General features: G+C 40.5%; 1 protein-coding gene across 2 annotated transcripts; it reads left to right on the top strand.

The window, feature by feature from the left end:
• The first annotated feature begins 7927 nt into the window (after positions 1-7927).
• Positions 7928-18482, top strand: LOC308077726 (bromodomain-containing protein 3-like). Of its 2 annotated transcripts, none has more exons than XM_080418612.1 (11): positions 7928-8020; positions 9694-10060; positions 11312-11449; positions 11559-11697; positions 12162-12286; positions 12547-12873; positions 13329-13457; positions 13615-13809; positions 14542-14735; positions 16261-16541; positions 17622-18482. In XM_080418612.1, the coding sequence occupies exons 2-11, from the start codon at positions 9854-9856 to the stop codon at positions 17699-17701; spliced, it is 1815 nt and encodes a 604-aa protein (XP_080274738.1). In that variant the 5' UTR covers positions 7928-8020; positions 9694-9853; the 3' UTR covers positions 17702-18482. The 2 variants fall into 2 exon arrangements, with proteins under 2 accessions (XP_080274738.1, XP_080274737.1); XM_080418611.1 differs by having other exon boundaries at positions 16243-16541.
• Positions 18483-20099: the final 1617 nt, after the last annotated feature.

Here is a 20099-nt window from a genome sequence, read left to right as displayed (position 1 = left end):
GAGAAAACGGTAAGGTCATGAGAGCATCAGGGGTACATTAGGTCACCTGAACATTTGGGAGGGCAGGTGCCATACCTGTCACGTACCTCCACACCACACACACCCTAATAAATAAGGGGGCAGACCCTCAAGACAAACTTAGGACATATGCTCTGAGAATATGCTTCGATTTTAGAGCACTCTGATACGGTATCAGTTAATTTGTGAATGGTCAGAATAGACACTAATTAATTGACGCTGTTTTGTTACACATGCATGTGTAAACAAGCTGCTACCGTCACATTTTGCAATGACTCTGTCATCTATTGTTCAGATGCTGTTGGGACAACCACGATTTCCCTCCGGAGCAGGAAATGCACTGAATGCACTCTAAAACTAATAGATAAGTGTTGACGTCACAACCACAATACATTTATGTGTAATACAAATGCATTTACTGTATGAAATTGCAAACTGAATAAACATAATTTAGAAGAAAAAGAAAATAGCCTATTTTTGTCTCCGCCAGGCCGAAAGGCATGGCGAGAGAGTATGTTTCACCCCCTGTCCGTCCGTCCGTCCGTGTGTCCGTCCGTCCTGTCCGTCCGTTAGTAGCTAATCTCTGGCACCGTTGGCCCGGCCGCTGCGAAACTGTGCACGCACACTCCCTGGATGCCAATTCAGAACCTCTGGCCCAAATTTTTGGCCCACCTGTGCTCCGAGGAGCACTTTTTCTAGTTTAATTCTGCCTTCGTGAAACAGGCCCCAGGTTGCACGAGGCCTGCTTAAAATGTAGGCTACTTGATATATCAAATATCAAATATTTGTATAATCTAAAAGGTCTATGGGTCAGGTCTAGCCTTTGGTTGGGAGTTGGGACTTTTGCTGTCTTGGTCCAGAAACGTTTCAGTGTGAACATGTGAACATGAACTGTGGTGCTGCCTCTGGAAGTCCTATTCTGGCAGAAGTATGCATAGAGACCTCACAAATGTATCCAGACATAGTGGCATCATGCCCCGAAAACTAGGAGATCTAAGAGTGGCAGGATCTGCATCTTCCTATGCTGTCTGTAGCTATGAGGCCCAAGCTGCCATTGTTATCCTTGGAGCTGCCCACAGCTTATTCAATCAATCAGCTCCCTCCTTGGCTTCAAGGAGCTCATTATGGAAAATAATGGAGTCTAATAATTCATACTTCATATTTATATACACTCCTCTATTTATAATAGAGTTTAGCCGAAACGTACAAACTTAGCACAACAACGGTGTCAGAAACAGGAAGGCAATGCAGTTTGTTTGAACAAGGTCTGTTTGTTTCTCTGCAGTTGACCAGCAAGGGACGTTTGTCAATTACTTTGGTGAGCATTACTGACAATGTGCTGCATCATGTCTGTAGATCGCTATGTTTCATATTTCAAGGGGCAAGCACCAGGCTGAGTTATGTCAATGTGGATGTGCGATTGATTGATTGAATACTTTAACAGTTTGTAAATAGTACAGTGGTACAATTATGCAATGATGCTAGTTACTACCACTCGTGCCACCGCTACAAAAAGCATGTACTGGTTGAATAGTGGATCCCAGGCACTGGACAGTGGCTGCCATGCAGTGTCCACTGATGCTTGTTGTGATGGGACAAATGCACTGAACAATTTTAACAATCACTTACTTACTCTGGGTATCTAGACTGCCTAAAGAAGTGGTTTCAACCTTTGCTGTGCCAGCTGCCTATAACCCAGGTCCCTTACCATCCCTTAATTATCTCATTGTCCAGGCTAATCTCCCAAACCACTAAACCAATCGGTGCCAAATGTCTTGTGCGCGCTGCTTGTAGACCAAGGAAGTACCTCCACAATACTGTTTTTCCACATATTGTGTATATTTTGTGAATGGTTTAAACTTACATTTCATAATGGAAGTCAACAACGGTCAGAATGGGCTGAAACCATGGCCAAATATAGGGTAATGTGTCATAGATATGTAACTGACTTCATATACTTCCAAATATGGAATCTCACCTGGCCTGGCAGAGAAAGCCTACTATGTGTTCCATTGGGTATACCTGTCTTGTTCTGAAATGTTGGCTTTGCAAATAAAAGCAATTCCAAATCAGAGAGGAAAAAATAACCTCACATTTCAAACCTTTTTATTACTTTTTGTACCCAAGATACACCAATGGCCAAGATGTCAAAGCACTGTATTCTGTATTCATATTGAAAATAGCTGACTTTCAAGCTCCCAACGCTTCGCATCGCGATACGTTGTGAGCTTGTTTTTCTTCTAGCTGTTTTTGAAAAAGTTTGATAATAACAATACAAACTAAATACATGTAAAATGTTCGCCTATTAGATTATGACATACCCCAAAAAGGTACACCAGGGGTTGAAGGTGCTAAAATATGTTTTAGGGTAGAATTTGCCTGTGTATTGGGAAATGAGTGCACACATTGAAGTAGTGATACAAATAAATAATACAAAATAAAATAATTTTTTTTATAGTTGTATATTATAATAATGTGTGGTTGTTAACAAAATCCCAAGGCACACCGTTTGGGAACCAGAGCATGATACCAGTGAAGAACAGTGAACCCAGGTGAAGATTTCTATCAGGTGAAGATGTGTTCACTCCATACAATCACTCCCCGGTGCCACTCCCCCTTCTTCTTCTTCCTGGGAGTGGGCAAGGAAATTAGAAAACAAGGAAGGGACAGCCTAGGGGGCTGGCCGACGCCATTGCTTGCATAGCAGACGCCATTGATGCTCATGGGAGCCAAAACTGGAACAGGAAGTTTGGTGAAATACTATGAAGTCTATGGCAGCCATCTGGATCAGCTTGTGAACAAACACTATTTCTGAACGATTGTGTCCTTTGTCAGATAATCGGTTCAGGAATATAAAAGGAGACATATCACAGGTTTTTATCCAATCAATTCGGATTTTTTTAGCACACTGTATAATTTTATTGAGGCATCTAAACAGCGGCATGTATCGTCCATAGACTGTATAAAAATCGTCTCTGGCAGTGTTGCCAGATTGTGTGAGAGAAATAAGCAGCCAGGTCTAGGAAAACAAGCCCAAAAGAAGCACCGGGGGCCAGGGGTCTTCAACGTTTTCCCAAACTGATGGGGAGATGGAGCAGGGACCCCCTACCTTACCTCGACCCCATATATTGTATAATTATGTATACAATTGTGTTTCATAATCATACATGTTATTGTGCATCAATACTAAGCTATTAAAAATAGTAGACAGATTAATATATTCGTGCTTTTATATTAAACATACATGTACAGGGTACAGTGAGTAGGGTGGCCGCACTGCCATTTATAAACATACCTTATTAACCGAGAACAACAATCTGTCAATTGCACAATAATCATGTATACAAGCTATTCAAAATGGACAGAATCATTTATAGATATCATCATTTATTTAATACATAAATGTGGAAAATGTTTTTAAAAAATATATGAAGACAAATGGATATTTAAAAACAAAAATAAAAATACATTATATATAGATATATATACAAATATTTATATATATATATATATATATAAAATATTTGTATATATATCTATATATAATGTATTTTTATTTTTATTGTCTAATCAAGCAACAATTTCGCGGACCCCCTGCAGTACCTCGTGGACCCCCTAGGCGTTGCGGACCCCTGTTGAAGACTTGCACTAGGCCATTATGAGCACTTTAAACCTTTACTGTATACATTGAAAATAGCCGATCTACAAGCTCACAACACGCTGTGAGCTTGTAGATCTGCTATTTAAAATAAATCTTGAAGTAAAATGTGAAATATTGAGGATTTTTGAAACACTAACAACACAAATCTGGCACAAAACATTTCAGATGGGGGGTTAGGACAAATAGCCTACATATTAATTTGAGGGTCCATGACATAAACATAATTAAGAACCACTGGTTAAAATATTTTTTAAATTGTGAAGCCCAAGTCCAAATAATCAACTACACTTTAGAAAAAAGCCCATAAAACCGCAACCCGCAACTACCAATATTTACAAGCAACTTCACAGAAAAATAAGCCCAAAGTCGCTTATAATAAGTGGACATGGCAACACTGGTTTCTGTCTCGGCAGTATCGCCTACTTTGTGCTCTTTAGATAGCTCAATAAACTTATGCAGTGGACACATCGAAAAGCAACACAGCAGAAAACAATGTGTGATATGTCTTCTTTTATTTTCCAGAAGCAATTACTTTACAAAGGTCTCAGTCATTCAGAAATATATTTTGTTCATGAGCTGATCCACCGGGCTCTCATTAACTCCAATGCATTCCACTGAACTCACGGCTGCAGTCTGGCTCCCATGGTGCGACGAATCTGCCGGCTGGAATTGCATGATAGCGAAAATGACGTAGATGACCCTACCTTCTTTAAATATATCTTGGGAGTGGGAGAGTATCTATCCCGTGATGCATCGCGCGGGTACGTAAACAGTGTTGCCATGTCCGCTTGTTATATGCCACTTTGGGCTTCTATTTGTGTTAAGTTGCTTGTAAATATTGGTGGTTGCGGTTTTTCGGGCTTGTTTGTTTCTGAAATATAGTTGCTTATTTGGGCTTGTTTCCTAATGTTCCTAAACATTGAAAATAGATCTACAAGATGAGCTTGTAGATCCGTAGAGGCTAGGCTAAAGCCGTAGTCTAAGTGAGTCGCTTCTTTTGGGCTTGTTTTCATAGACCTGATTGCTTCTTTCTCTCGCACAATCTGGCAACACTGTACGTAAACAATACGTGAGATCCTAATGCAATGCCGTGCAATACCTACTAGCAGCGTTTCAGCTGAGTCTCTTTCAGCTCGTGCTGTTAGTGTTTAGTAGCACATCTTGGTGTGGAAGACGCTCTTTGTCAGAAGTCATTGGCGCTTTTCTATCAGCGTTGCCAGGTTTTGAGAGAGAAATAAGCAACCGGTTCTATGAAAACAAGTCCAAAAGAAGGGAGCCCTTGGCCCTATTTAAAAAAAAATCTTGCAAGAATGTTTTAAAATTAGGTTAACACAAATCTATTACGGGGGTCGGGGGTCCCTGGCATGAACTGTTTTCAGATGGGGGTCCGCAGACATTAAATACGGTCCCTTGACATGAAAATGTTTGAGAATCACTGGTTTAAACAGCAACCCGCAACTACCAATATTTACAAGCAACTTTACAGAAAAACAAGCCCACAGTAGCTTACAGTGGTGGAAAAAATACTAAAATGTTTTACTTGAGTAAAAGTATCAATACCACAATGTAGAAATACTCTGTTACAAGGCCCTGTGTTCAAAATGTTACTTGAGTAAAAATGCAAAAGTATTGGCATCAAAATATACTTAAAAGAAGTTAAGAACCAAAAGTAAAAGTACTAGTACTGTTGACGCATTGTGAGCCTGTAGATCGGCTGTGATTGATTGATTGATTGACATTTTTATTAGGCAAAATAATGTAAAACAACACAGTTACATTTATAATGCTTTTGTCTAAAAGGTCCGGCCAAAAAAGTCCTTGTGGACAACATGAAAATACAGATAATACAGAAAAAATACCACTATGTACAAAAAAAGCATTTAAAAAATATATGTACAAAAAAAGGGGGGGGGGAGCATGGAAAAATAAGAATTATATACAGAAAAAAAAAAAAAAAAAAGCATGAGGAAATACAAAATATGTACAAAAAAGAGAAGGGGGGGGGTCGTCTGTCTACAGGGAAACTGGTACTAGCTCCTCTTTCGGCCTCCAGAACGATGGGTTTTTAGGGCTGTTTTGAATGAGCCCAGCGAACTGCATTTTTTGAGGGATGGGGTTAGACTATTCCATTCCTTGGTGGCTGTGCTATAGAAGGAGAATTTGCCCATGTTTGTTTTATGGGTGGGTGGTACCAGATTGTTGTTTACGCTCCCTCTAGTTTCGTGGCTGTGGGTGTCACTAACTTTTTCGAGGTATTTATACAGATATGCGGGTATAGGGGGCATTTCGGGCAAATCTGCATTTACAATTTTGAAGACCAGACCCATTTTTAGTTGTTTAACCCTGTCTTCCACCCTGAGCCAGCCTAGGCTGGCAAAGTGAGTGGGAGAGAGGTGGGTCATGGGCCCCAGTCCGAGAAGTAGTCGGATCAGTTTGTTTTGGGAGGTTTGAAGCTTAGTCTTCAGTGACACTGAGGTGTTGGAGTACCAAGAGGAGCTAGCATAGTCAAAAAGGGGCTGAATCAGGGCCCCTGAGAGGGTCCTGAGGGCCTGAGGGTTGACAAAAGAGGAAACTCTGCCCATAAATCTGGTTCTCTGGTTTACTCATTTGACCACCTTTGTTGCCATGCTTTCACCTGTCAGGTATTTGTCAAGAATACATCCCAAATAGGTAATCTCTTCTTTGCTAGTGATGATTGTGTCATCGACTTTGACCTTGAAGTCATTTACCTTCATTTTACTGAGGGAATGTTTGGTCCCAAATAGGATGGATTCAGTTTTCCCAAGGTGTAGAGACAGTTTGTTATCGGTAAGCCAGGTACGGATTTTTGAGAGTTCAGAGCTGAGAGCTTCCTCAACTTGCAACTTGTCCTCACCCGAGATCAGGAGTGCCGAGTCATCAGCGAACAGGAACAGTTTGCAGTTACAGGCAGCATTCATGTCGTTAATGTATAGAAGGAACAGTAACGGCCCTAGAATGCTGCCTTGAGGAACCCCGCAGCTCACCGGGAGGGATGAGGACATGGTTCCGTTGATGTCAACCACTTGTTCTCTACCCTCCAAGTAAGATCTCATCCAATTTAGTGATGTGCAATCAAAACCAATCGCCCTCAGCTTATCAAGTAGAAAGGCTGTTTTCAAACAGCCTATGTATAAAATAGAAATAGGGCTAAAGTGGTTAATGTAAAAGCACAACATTTTCCTCAGAGATGTAGTGGAGTAGAAGTAAAAGTATTGAAAATTGGCAATACTCCACTAAAGTAGAAAATACCTCAAAATTTGACTTAAAGGGGTAGTTCACCCCCCAAATAACTTTTTTTCTATTGATTACTCACCCCATGGAGCCTTGAATTCATGGATATTTTTTAGTTTTTGTCGCATTCCTTCCTTTATTATTTGATTATAATAAATTTAGCCCCATTGATTCCGGTAGGAGACACAAATGCATTTGTGTCTCCTACCGGAATCAATGGGGACACATTTATTATAATCAAATTATTGGCTTAGGAATGTGACAAAAACAAAAAAATATCTATGAATTCAAGGCTCCAGATGGTCAGTAATCAATAGAAAAAAAGTTATTTTGGGGGTGAACTACCCCTTTAAGTACAGTATTGAGTAACCGTATTTACACCACCACTGGTAGCCATGGTTCACATGACGCTCGTCTGTCACAAGCGTCATGGCTCTACTTGTTTCTGTGTTTTGAAATGTTTACATTTACAACCACTACATCTACATAAACGTTCAAATGTCAAATATAAAGTGCTGACCCCCCGGCCACGGATGTTACAAGTTAAAGCGCACGGATCTAAGTACCCGTATATTCCGTATTGTTCAATAAAAAGCTTTTAAATCCGATCGGCGGCCATTTTCTATAATTGTTTTAATAACGTATCTGAGTGCAATACACCTCCCAACCGATAGGGGTGCATCCTTGAAAGCCTATGGACAACGTTCGAAGAAAATGGCTGGCGATCGGATTAAAAAGCTTTTTATCGAACAATGCGGAATATACAGATACTTAGACCCGTGCGCTTTAACTTGTAACATCCGTGGCTTAGGATTCAGTACTTTATATTTGAAATCTGAACGTTTATGTAGATGTAATAGTTGTAAATGTTACATTTTCAAATAACAGGAACGGGTAGCGCCATGACTGTCATGGCATGACAGTCACGCATACACTCCACTGGTAGCTTGTAAAAAGCAGACATGGCAACAGTGCTCTCCTATGCTGCTGCCTGGCCTCCTCCTCTAAATGAAACGGGCTCCTCTTCTCCGACTCCAACGCAGCAAACACTAAAGTCTCTCTAGCCGCTGCAACACAGCCGAACCTCCCGTAAGAAAGCAACAATAGCCGATATAACCATGCATATACTATTAAACTTTGGCAGTGCTATACAAAGTGTTGTTGTGTTTCCCGATACATGTTTTAAAACGTGTTGTTGATGTGCACGCTTCTTTTTTTTTTAGCCCCAATAGCGAGCTTTAGCCACCTTAGCCTACCGTGGATATACATTAGCTTTGCATGCTTTCTTTTAGCAACAATGCTGCTAGCCGCGTTAGCTTGGGCTAACGGCTAACCGTAGGAATACAAAGTGTCGTTCAGCACCGCAGTGGGTGGATAATAATGTGAAACTATCAGTTGGTTATTAGTTTTTTATTTCACTGGGGCTAACGCCATGCTAACTGTGATGCTACCTGGCTGAGCTAACGTTAAGTAGCGTTTCTTGTTTAGCAGCGGTTGGTGGGAGTACTCAGGTTTTCCCCCCTTTTACTTGAGTAAAAGCAGCACAATAACGTAGAAATACTCTGGTACAAGTAAATGTCCTGTGTTTGAAATTGATACTTGAGTAAAAGTAGCACAATGTAGAAATACTCTGTTGCAAGTAAATGTCCTGTTTTGAAATTTGTGCTTGAGTAAAAGTAGCACAATATAGAATGACTCTGTTTACAAGTAAATATCCTATATTTCAAAATGTACTCAACATACCAAACGTAAAAGTATTTTTTATGCAGACTGGCCCATTCATGATCATATTGCTGGGCTTTAGTAATTATTACTGCATAATTGTGCTCATATAGCTTTAATATTGCAGCTGGTAACGGTGTGTTTCAGATTTTAATTTGTGTTGCTGGGTATCGTAAAGTGCACCATTTTTTAGTAATGTGTTTTGTATTTATAATGATCTGCAAAGTATCTAGTTACTAAAGCTGTCAAATAATTGTAGTTGGGTACAAAGGTACAATATTTTCCTCTGAGATGTAGAAGTATAAAGTATCAAAAAGCAGTAAAGTAAAAGTACTTCAGTCAGAATTGTGTTTAAGTACAGTACTCGACTAAATGTACTAGTTACTGTCCACCACTGTTGGTTAGTCATGCTGGGGTGAATGAGGTGGAAGCCCACCATTATGGCAAATGCTTAAATCTTCATTATTATTGTGGTTGCATTTCTTCCTCTAATCCACTGGATTACTTCTGTGTTGTGTTTAAATTTAATCGTAACTCTTAAACCTTACACCCCTTGCCTTGACTATTTGAAACATGGCAGAATCTTAATTATGCACGTTTTAACTTATATTGTGTATTCCTGATATGTTGTTAGTTTGTTCTTATGTTTATTGCTGTCGCCTTCACACGCATCTGGATGTTGGAATATTCAAAGAAAGCTGGAGGCAGAGTGTGATGATGTAAAATCCTCGGTTTTAATTTGACTCGAGAGTGTTGAAATGGAACCAAATGGACCCTCAAGGTCCATTTTGGTTACATTTTTTTATTTTTTACACACAGTTACAAATAAGACAGAATTTCAACACTGGGTTTTATTGTGTAGGCACACATTTCACGTGATGAAGTTAAATAACAATTATTCAATTATAATTGTATTTGCATTTATGTTTTTATCGAAAACGTAATGTCTCCACGCACGCATGGCTGTCTGCTGGTGAAAGCATAACAAAGACGTATTATTAATGCTTGCTTTGTATTGTTTTTTCTTTTTTTCTTTGTAGGTTGGCCAGAATAGGGGCTCTGAAATGGGATGCTGTTCCTGTAGAGCCTCTGAAGAGCTGACAGACAAACAGAGACAACAGAACTCGCTGAAGACGCCGCTCATCCATCCGTAGAGAAGACCCAGAGGTTGATAGTCGGTCTGCCCACGTCGCGTGCACCATGTCCATGTTGGCAGAGCCAAAGACTTCTGTTTCTCCGCAGTTCGGCGTCAACCCGCCACCCCCCGAGTTCACCAACCCCAGCAAGCTAGGGCGCAAGACCAACCAGCTGCAGTACATGCATAACGTCGTGGTGAAAACGCTGTGGAAGCACCAGTTTGCATGGCCGTTCTACCAGCCTGTTGATGCCATCAAACTTCAACTCCCTGTAAGTAGTCTGATGACGTTGCAGCGGTGGGAGGGTTGGGCACCGCAAGGAGGTCACACGTATGCGCCAGAAGCGACAGCTTCCCCGTTCACTTCCATTCAGTGGGAGCAAAGAGGTGGAGCTTCCCTTTGTGGCACGTTGACGCGTGTGGCTTCAAACATGTCTGAACCTTGGAGTTCAACATTGGTGAACTTCGACTTTGCATCAACCAGTAGGAAAGAAGCACTGGGGTTGACCCCACTTGGCAGGCATTAAGTTTGTAGTTTTGTTTCAATGAGCCAAACACTCAACTGCAAGTGAAACAAACTACCAGGAAACGGCATTGCTCACAACACGCAAGACTAGGGGTCTTCAACGTTTTCAGGCCAAGGACCCCCTAGCTGAGAGAGAGATGAAGCAGGGACCCCCACTATATTGTATAAAATTGTGTTTCAGATTATACTTTTTTCTTGGTCTGCTCTTTTTCCCCTTGACACCTTTACCTCTTTAGCCCAAAATAGCCGATCTACAAGCTCACTAGAGCTGCTATTTTTGGCTAAAGTTCTCCTCAGAAAAGGGATGCTAGGGTTCAAGTGGTTAAGGTAAAACAAAAAAATCATATCACAGAAATATTTGGTGGACCCCCTGTAGTAACTCTGAGGACCCCCTAGGGGTCCCGGACCCCCTGTCGAAGACCCCTGCGCAAGACACCATGGGAAATTGGTGTTGCACATCAAAAATAGCCAATCTACAAGCTCCCGAGCTATTTTCTGATGTGCAACACTGTCGTACAACTGAGCATGAATTAGGCGTTGTTTGGAGTTGGAACATGACAAATATGTAGTCAAAATATATACTTTATGTTGCGTGTTGAGTGCCAACTGAATCATACCCGTAGTATTGAAAATTGACCAATCATTCATTGCCAGTCTTGCCAATTTTCAGTATTGTGGCCGCTCCTTTTTAAGCCAACTTATCTGATCATGTTGGCTAATGGCATGTCCAAGTTGGAGCATGTAGAGTGTGAACAAAATTTTGCCAAGGTCCAACCCTTGAGGAAGACTGCAATTGACTGGGATCTGTACCTGCCAAGTGATGCATGCATACTCAGTCCTACTGGAAAGATGGGACTCGAACCAAGTGTGGGAGGTGCCAGAATGTCCTATAATGGTCTGAAGGAAAATGTTGTGGTCAATTGTATCACTCTTGAAGAATTGTGTGGTCCAAAGAGAAATAACTGACACGTTGTCTCATTCTGTCTCTGTCAACTAGGACTATCATAAGATTATCAAGATTCCTATGGATATGGGAACAATAAAGAAACGACTGGAGAACAATTACTATTGCAGTGCTAGTGAATGTATGCAAGACTTCAACACTATGTTCACCAACTGCTACATATACAACAAGGTGAGGACCATCACCATCATGTTGCTCAGCACTTGTGATCATGTTCTTGTGTACTGACATAAAATTGCATACATTAATGTTAACAAACATTCTGTGCATTTCACTCTAGCCCACAGATGACATTGTGCTGATGGCACAGGCCTTGGAAAAGATATTCTTGCAGAAAGTTGCCATGATGCCACCGGGAGAAGTGGAGCTTTTACCTCCAGCACCTAAGGCCAAGGCAGCCAAAAAGAGTCTCACTTCAGGTGAGTGTTTTGCCTATTGTTTGTTTGTCTTTTAGCTTGCTAGCTTTGGGGCGCTAAGGATGTCGGTCCGTCCATCCAATGCTTATTCAGCCATGGAATTTTCTGTGCACCTTCCTGCTCCCCAGATGATGGCCCCAATGATTTTGGTCCCTAGCCCAACCCTTACGTTGAAACTCTGCACGTGACTTGTAGTCTGTACCTGTTCCTCATGACTAGACAACTTTTAATGCCCATCCCTACTCCCAACCGAACCAAGCCTAAGAACGACAACTGAATGTCGGCTCAAAGCACATTTTTGCATTAGCAATTTGTTCTTTTCATAATTAATTTCTCAGCAACAGCTGAAAATGATGAAACATTTGACGTGTTCCACTTTTTTTTTAAATCAGTTCAACTGATTTTGTTATTCATGACCCAACCTTGATTTCTATTTCCTTTTTCAATTTGTGTAAATATCCATACAGCCAGTGAGGATGAAACCGTGATCTCCTGCTCTTCAGTGACGCCACCCAAATCACAGACAACCCTCAACTCCATTACCTCCATCTCGTTAACCACCAACCTGCCATCATCCCCGCCTGCTGCCAGAGTGAGTCAACAACATGTTACCTTAACCCATTAAGGCCTGAGTCCGATTCTTAAAATGTTTTCTAAATCCTAACAGATTTTTGAAAAAAATATATATTTTTTTCTTTTTACGATTTTTCAAAAATAGCAGATCTACAATCTACTGTATATCTGCTATTTTTGAATAGCCAAAGAAATCTAAAGTGACACAGATGCGTTTTGACTAGACACACTGGAACATAATTTTAACCAACCGCGATAATGTGTGTGTTTGTTGAGAAGAAAGGGATGAAGCGGAAAGCAGACACCACCACTACCTCAATAATCACGACCAGCATAAACGACTCGCCGGAAGGGAAGCCGAGGCGCGAGAGCACGGGCCGAGCCATCAAGCCCCCCAAGAAGGACTTGGAAGAAGTGGAGATGGGCTTCAAGCGGGGTAAACTGAGCGAGCAGCTGAAGTATTGCGACGGCATCCTGAAAGAAATGCTCTCCAAGAAGCACGCAGCCTACGCCTGGCCTTTCTACAAGCCCGTCGATGCCGAGGCTCTACAGCTACACGACTACCACGACATCATCAAATACCCCATGGATCTTAGCACCGTCAAAGTGAGAATCGCACACTTTTGCCGTCCATACTATTCTTATCTTCGATTCTTCCAGTCTACTAGATCAGTGGTTCTCAAACTTTTTCATGTCAAGGACCCCCAAAATGATATGCATTTGGCCGCGGACCCCCATCTCAAATATTTTGTTCCAGGGACCCCCCAGAAGCAAAGATTTGCGTTACAAATGTTCTCTTTAAAAATATACATATTGAAAGATTTGCACACATTTTCACGATTTTTCAAAAATAGCAGATCTACAAGCTCAGAGCGCGGCACTCGGTGCCACGCTATGAGCTTGTATATCTGCTATTTTTGAATAGCCAAAGTAAAGTTCCCCTGGAACCCCCCTACAACCCCACTTTGAGAACCAATGTTGTAGGTTTTGTGTTTTTGTGTGAATTTGCTCATGCCTGCTGTTGCGGTCTTGCGTTTTGATAACGCATTGTTCATTTTCAGAAAAAGATGGATGGACGAGAGTACATTGACGCACTGGCCTTTGCTGCAGATGTTCGACTAATTTTCTCAAATTGCTACAAATATAACCCCCCTGATCATGAGGTCGTTGCTATGGCCAGAAAACTCCAGGTATGTCTGGAATTTTGAACTTACCTTGAATTTTGAAAGATGTGAACTAAAATGTAAAGTTCTCTCCTCAGTGGACCTTTAAGAAGACTATTATTATTGTTATTATTACTTATTTATTTATTGTACTGTACTGCTTTTTTTGTACATCTGTTTTCAGGATGTGTTTGAGATGAGGTTTTCCAAGATGCCAGATGAACCTGTAGAAATGAACTCGCCAGGAGGAGGCGCTGTCACTAAGAGCACAGCCTTAAGTGGTAGCAGTGGCAACTCCTCCAGTTCGGGCAGCTCCGACTCGGAGGACGAGCGCGCCAGCCGACTGGCCGAGTTGCAGGAGCAGGTTGGCGCAGAACAGGTATGTTTCACAGCCTGCTAATTTCAGACCCGTCTCTCAATTAGCCTTCTTGATGGATCTTCTTGATGGATTCATCATTTCCCAAGACTAAATATGGACCCATTACTATATATGCATTAACCCATTAAGACCTGAAACGCGTCACTTTTTGATTTGAGCTAAAAAAAAAAGCATTATTTTACACTTGGGCTATTCAAAAATAGCAGATCTACAAGCTCATAGCGCGGCACCAAGTGCTGCGCTACGAGCTTGTAGATCTGCTATTTTTGAAAAAATCGTGAAAATGTGTGCAAATCTTTGAATATATATTGTTTTAAAGCGAACATTTTTAACTCAAATCTTTGCTTCTGGGGGTCCCTGGAACAAGATGGGGGTCCGCGACCAAACACATATCATTTGGGGGGTCCTTGACATGAAAAAGTTTGAGCACCACTGATATAGAAAAATATGTTATTTTTTTCAGAACACCGTTGGGATTTAGAAGACATTTGTAGAATCGGCTTCAGGTCTTAATGGGTTAACTTGCTGTGGGTTCAGTCTTATTTTAGTGTGGTCGTGTCGTATTATATTATGAGATTTCTCGGCACCAAAGTGTGAATGAACAGGGCCGGAAATTTGGATGCACCAATAGTTATGTGTCCTACACTCAGACTTCTTTCTGTCTTGTTTATTTTCCACATTATTACCATGTGGCTCTGCGCTGACCACTCTCCACTGGCTCTCTCCGCCCAGCTAAAAGCCGTCCATGAACAGCTTGCTGCGCTTTCTCAGGCTCCTGTGAGTAAACCAAAGAAGAAAAAAGAAAAAGACAAGAAGAAGGATGCCAAAAACAGTAAAGGCAATCCAGAAGAAGAGAAAAAAGCAAAAGCAGGAAAGCAGGGTCAACAGAAAAGTTCCTCCAGAAAGGTCAACAGCAGTGGCTCCAGGTACTGGGAAATTCCTCCTTTTTTTACTTTTTTACTCTAATTCACATGTGCTGGTTCTGTATTCTTATTGACATTTCTAATAAAACTGCTCAATCTACTATTTTATGAATCTATTGGTAATTGTGTTAATATAAAATAAAGACCCCCTAAAAATTGCATCCTATTGAATAAATACATGTACAGCATTATAACGAATAACAATTTTAAAGCGCAATGCCACTTTGGTAATGGTTTGGGTTGTGTAGTAACCTTGTCATGATTTAACTAGACAAGTTGGCAAGATATCTTGCTCTATTGATTAGAAATTGATATGCCAAAATAGTCTCCTCATTGACTTACGTTGCACGCTGAAACATGCCTGGTATGACATTAATCTTTTACAAAAATGTCAACTTCCTGTTGATTTTGCTATTTGAATCCTGTCCAAGTGTTCTGCCTTACACAAATTGCTAAGTCAACATTTTGTGATGTTATATATTGGCAGAATTCAGCATTGTTTGCTGTCGTATTTGTAAGAGTGACTTTGAGAGTCATTTCACCGTGAAATGCAACTCAATTAGGAGACTATTTTTGGATGATTCATTTCTAATCAATCAATCAGTGGAGCAATATAGAGTATATAGATCTCGCCGATTGGACTAGTTACATCATGACAAGGTAACTACACAACTCAAATGTATAAAGTGTCATTGCACTTTAAGTGCCGCGTAAAGCCAAAGAAGCCCTCGACTAAAAGAAAACTAAAAAGCGGGTGAATTCCTCAAAATCCCTCAGCCCCATATACGAACCAGGAAATAATTGCATTTTAGGCATGCAGATCCACTAAGCAGAGAACATACGATTCCAAGGGGAGCATGTAACAGTTCCTAGTGCGCTGTGTGTGCGTGTGTGTGTGTATAAAATTATTGTACTGTATTTTTCGGTATGTCAATTGCATGGCACATGATCTATCAGGGTCCCCACGGTCATGAAATTCCTGGAAATATTTTGAAATTGAAAAAAAAATAATCCAGTACTGGAAAAGTTTGGGAATTGATCAAAGGTCCTGGAATTTATCAAGGGTCCTGGAAAAATATTTGGCTATGCATTGTTTTTGGCTATTGATTTTGTTAATACAAAACATTTTCATAAACATGTATAACACGAAATATGTAACATAAGTAGTTTTTCGCCGAACGGGCTGTGTGATGGCATATATTATTTAAATAAAATAAGTCATACGGATGCCATAATGAGTCTTCCAGTGAGCTATGCCCTGATTTTGCACGAAATTTTGAATGAAATTGTACTATTCTATATTCTATGCTTTATTTTTGCTACACTGCCTATCTTTGGGCATTCTACATAGGAGTAAGAGACACATTATTGCGCTGAATGATTGTTATATAGGCCTGGAAATTGGGCTAAATATTCTGGAAAAGTTTTGGAAAAGTTTTGGAAATTCATTGCTAAAAATGTGTGGGGACCCTGATCTATTCATTGGCCTATTGCAAGTAAACGTTACTAGTTTTGTCCCCACCAACAGACAACCGAAGAAGAAAACCAGGGGCTATGATTCAGAGGGTGAGCCTCTGCCCATGACGTATGACGAGAAACGCCAGCTGAGCCTGGACATTAACCGGCTACCGGGCGGGAAGCTGGGCCGTGTGGTGCGCATCATCCAGACTCGGGAGCCATCACTACGTGATTCCAACCCGGATGAGATTGAGATTGACTTTGAGACACTCAAGTCGTCAACACTGCGTGAACTCGAGCGATACGTCAAGCTGTGTTTACATAAGAAGAGGAAGAAGACAGAAACAAACCGTGAGTACTGAGTGCCATGAACCTCCTTTCTATAAACCTGTATGTGGCTGCAACTATCGATTATTCTTTTATTTTTATTTTTTACAAATCTCTATTAAACTTTTAAGCAGACAGAAAAGACAGCGTGTAGTCAAGACCAATATAACAAAGAGGTCTGCAATTTCCTGACACAAACAACAAAAGTGACCACAGTAAAGTTGTGTTAAATAAAGGAATACAAAATTATAATAAAAAATGTCTAAACAGTATCAACCCACGACAAAAAAACAAAAGATAACAAAAGACAGGAAGCGGTTCCGGTAGGAGACGCAAAGGAGACTCTTTGTGTCTCCTACCGGAACCGCTGCTGGTCATCAAATTATTGGCTTAGGAATGCGACAAAAACGTGACCATGAATTCAAGTCTCCATGGGGGGGACTAATTGATAGAAAAAAAGTCATTTTGGGGGTGAACTATCCCTTTTAAGCCATATTTTTATTTAGATATTAGCCTGGAATCTCTGTGTGAAAGATGCATTTCCAAGGGGCTGATTTAAAAAAAAAGTCCTCTGGTCATAAACCCGCCTGCATTTGCATACTGGGCCCTGATTGGTGCCTCACAACTTGGGGGGGCAGCGAAATCCAATCACAACCGAGCGGGCCAGACCATATCTGCCACGGGCATTTTTTTTCTTTCTTTTAACTCTTTCAGTGCCATGCTTATTTATGGAATTTTGGTTCTGAGTGCCACAACCAAAATTAATTGTAACAAAAAAGTTCTTAGGAGCCGAGATACAGCCTTTTTTAGTAAGTAGTTAAACAAAGAGTGAATGGAGCAGCAAATCTTCAAATCATCATATCTTGGGTTCTGAACCTTTTTTTCCCAAAAAAATAAAAATAATAATAATTAGATATTTTTTTTTGACGTCTTAGACGTCCTGTGGCACCCAGGGCTATTTAGACGTCGGACGTCTTAGACGTCCTGTGGCACTGAATGAGTTAATTGTATTTTTATGAGCGATTTTAATCGATTAGTTTGATGTTGTACTCCTAAACCTATAGCATTGTACTTGCATTGACCTGGTTTTGTCCTCGCCCAAAGGTGCCAGTGGGAGCAGTAGCTCTTCAGAATTTGGCAGCAGCAGTTCCAGTGGCTCGAGTTCAGACAGCGACTCTGATTGAAGGAGCATGTTGGTGTACTATACCTGTTTTGTGGATTTCTTAAAAATATATATTTTTTATTTTCTATTTGTATTTCATTTTTCTAAGGAAGACATATGAAGAGTTTGTTTCCAAAATGTCTACTATCAATTCAGAATTGGATTTCAGAGCAATGTACACCACTGCAGCCCTAAGATTATTGTCAACTTAAAAAAATGTGTTTATTGATTTGTCAGACCGCCGGCGGTCTTGTGTTGATGTCATGATGAAAATAGCAGATCTACAAGCTCACAAGGCGACGCATTGCGATCTTATAGATCATCTGCTTTTTTTTGTGTCAAATGTAAGCCCCAGAATAGAGATGCTAGGGTTAAGGGTTTTAGTTCTGTCAGTTTTTAGTCGTTAGGATTTCTGGCAAATGGCTTTTCCTCCCCAGTTGCCAGCGTTTTGCATTTTGAATACAACTGACATACTGTTGCTAAAGGTATTTTTATGACATTTTAAACAAATTTAGTCCACTACCTTTTTCAGTTTTCACGTAAGCTTACCTACCTGTTTTGAGCTCCTGCTAAATATACGGTGTATATTTTATTATGTTTTGTAAACAAACACATGTATGTATGTATGCATACAAAAGACTTTGCAATAATGTTACAGAAGAATTTTACACCAGGAGTCTTGTAATTGAAATAAAACTGTTCCAATGTACTAGATACTTAATGTTTCGGGGAAAGGGGTTAACCATAACCTCTCTAAATGGTTTATTTGCAGTTTGGAATAAAACTCTTCATATGCCACCATCCACCCTTATAAAACATTTATTTTTGAAATTCCTTCCAAATTTTAATGGCTTTGGTCCAACGGTCTTTCTTTCAAATAGACGTACTAGGTGTGCAACTAGCAAATATTGTGATATTTAGTACATGAGAAGTAGAAAGGTTCGCTCAGTGGAGCGCAAATGTCCACCAGAAGGCCAGCCCTACTTCCCTCCATCTTGTCTGTGTAGACCAGGGCATGTGATGACAATGTTGTGGGCTTGTGTGGGTGTATAAAAAGGCATATGGTTATTGGGTGAAGGGATACGATAAAGTACTGTCATTACATCAGAGTGACTGGCTAGTTGTGGGCCATAGCCTTGTGGAACCCGTGGTGGGACGATTGCTCTGCGATTATTAACCCATTAAGACCTGAGGCCGATTCTTTCTTATGTCTTCTAAATCCTAACAGTTTTGTGAAAAAAGGTATGTTTCTATATCAGTGGTTCTCAAACCTTTTCATGTGAAGGACCCCCAAAATGATATGTATTTGACCGCCAACCCTCATCTCAAAATATTTTGTTCCAGGGACCCCCCAGAAGCAAAGATTTAAGTAAAAAATATTCACTTTAAAAGGATATCAAATAGTAATTTGAACACATTTTCTCGATTTTCCAAAAATAGCAGATCTACAAGCTCGTAGCGCGGCACTCGGTGCCGCGCTATGAGCTTGCAGATCTGCTATTTTTTTAATGGCTTTTTAGCTCAAATCAAAAAGTGACACAGATGCGTTCCAGGACTTAATGGGTTAATTCACAAACATGACAGTGCACAAGCAATATGATCTAGATCTACCTTGTAGTTGGCGAGATTAGCTGTGGAATTAGCTCTCACGACAGATTTGTAATGAATAGTCAGTACTGGGTCGCTGTTAAATTCAGTAGGAGCTCTCTTAGGGAGCAGGCCCTTGGGCAGGAAGAAGGCAAAATAGCAAAAAGGGGCCTGGTTTCCTCTCTTTCAGGCATGGAAAAGAGCTGGCCCCCAGAGGTTAAAAAATAGTATATACTGTATATATTTTTTTATCCGAATGGGTTCCCATATTGGCTGCGGGTAGACAGACAGACAGACACGGACAAACAGGGCTGGATTCAATATCTCCACTTGGTGAAGATAAAAGTACAGCAGAGGCATGGATCACCCACTCACCCCCAGCAAAATGAACCCCAGGTATAACATCCAATTTCAAGGAAACATTTGATTAGTACCCTTGAAGAAAGAAATGCTTTATGTTACAAATATCACAAGTTAGAACATTTGTGAACTGCTCTACCAAAGTATTTCAGATATTTCTGAATGAACACTTTTTGAGGTATGTCTACTGGAGATGTAAAAGGAGATTATTAGCTTTATAACGATGTCATGAATACTTTTTTTATACCCTAAGAAAAAAATAAGCTGTTAGTGCTGTTGGCTAACATAATTATGAATATTAATTATGCATGTTAACCAACATTTCCTAGCTTAAAAATAAATGGTTCTCTGCAAAATCCGGCAATATTTACTCAGCTGACAAAAAGCCCATAAGCAAAATGTTTCTCAACATTGGTAGAGCAGGGCACATTTTGTTTTACTCTATGGGTAAAGTGTGAGTGTTTAACAACCCC

The sequence above is a fragment of the Gymnoscopelus braueri genome, assembly GCF_963280865.1.
Source record: "Gymnoscopelus braueri genome assembly, chromosome: 22".
Taxonomy (NCBI): Eukaryota; Metazoa; Chordata; class Actinopteri; order Myctophiformes; family Myctophidae; genus Gymnoscopelus; species Gymnoscopelus braueri.
This window is presented reverse-complemented; position numbering and strand designations above follow the sequence as displayed.

Coding starts and splice junctions, on each gene's coding strand:
- LOC308077726 (XM_080418611.1), top strand. CDS start 9,854: ATGTCCATGTTGGCAGAGCCAAAGACTTCTGTTTCTCCGCAGTTCGGC. Junction 10,061..11,311: donor CCATCAAACTTCAACTCCCT/GTAAGTAGTCTG, acceptor TCTGTCAACTAG/GACTATCATAAGATTATCAA. Junction 13,810..14,541: donor AGCAGGTTGGCGCAGAACAG/GTATGTTTCACA, acceptor CTCTCCGCCCAG/CTAAAAGCCGTCCATGAACA.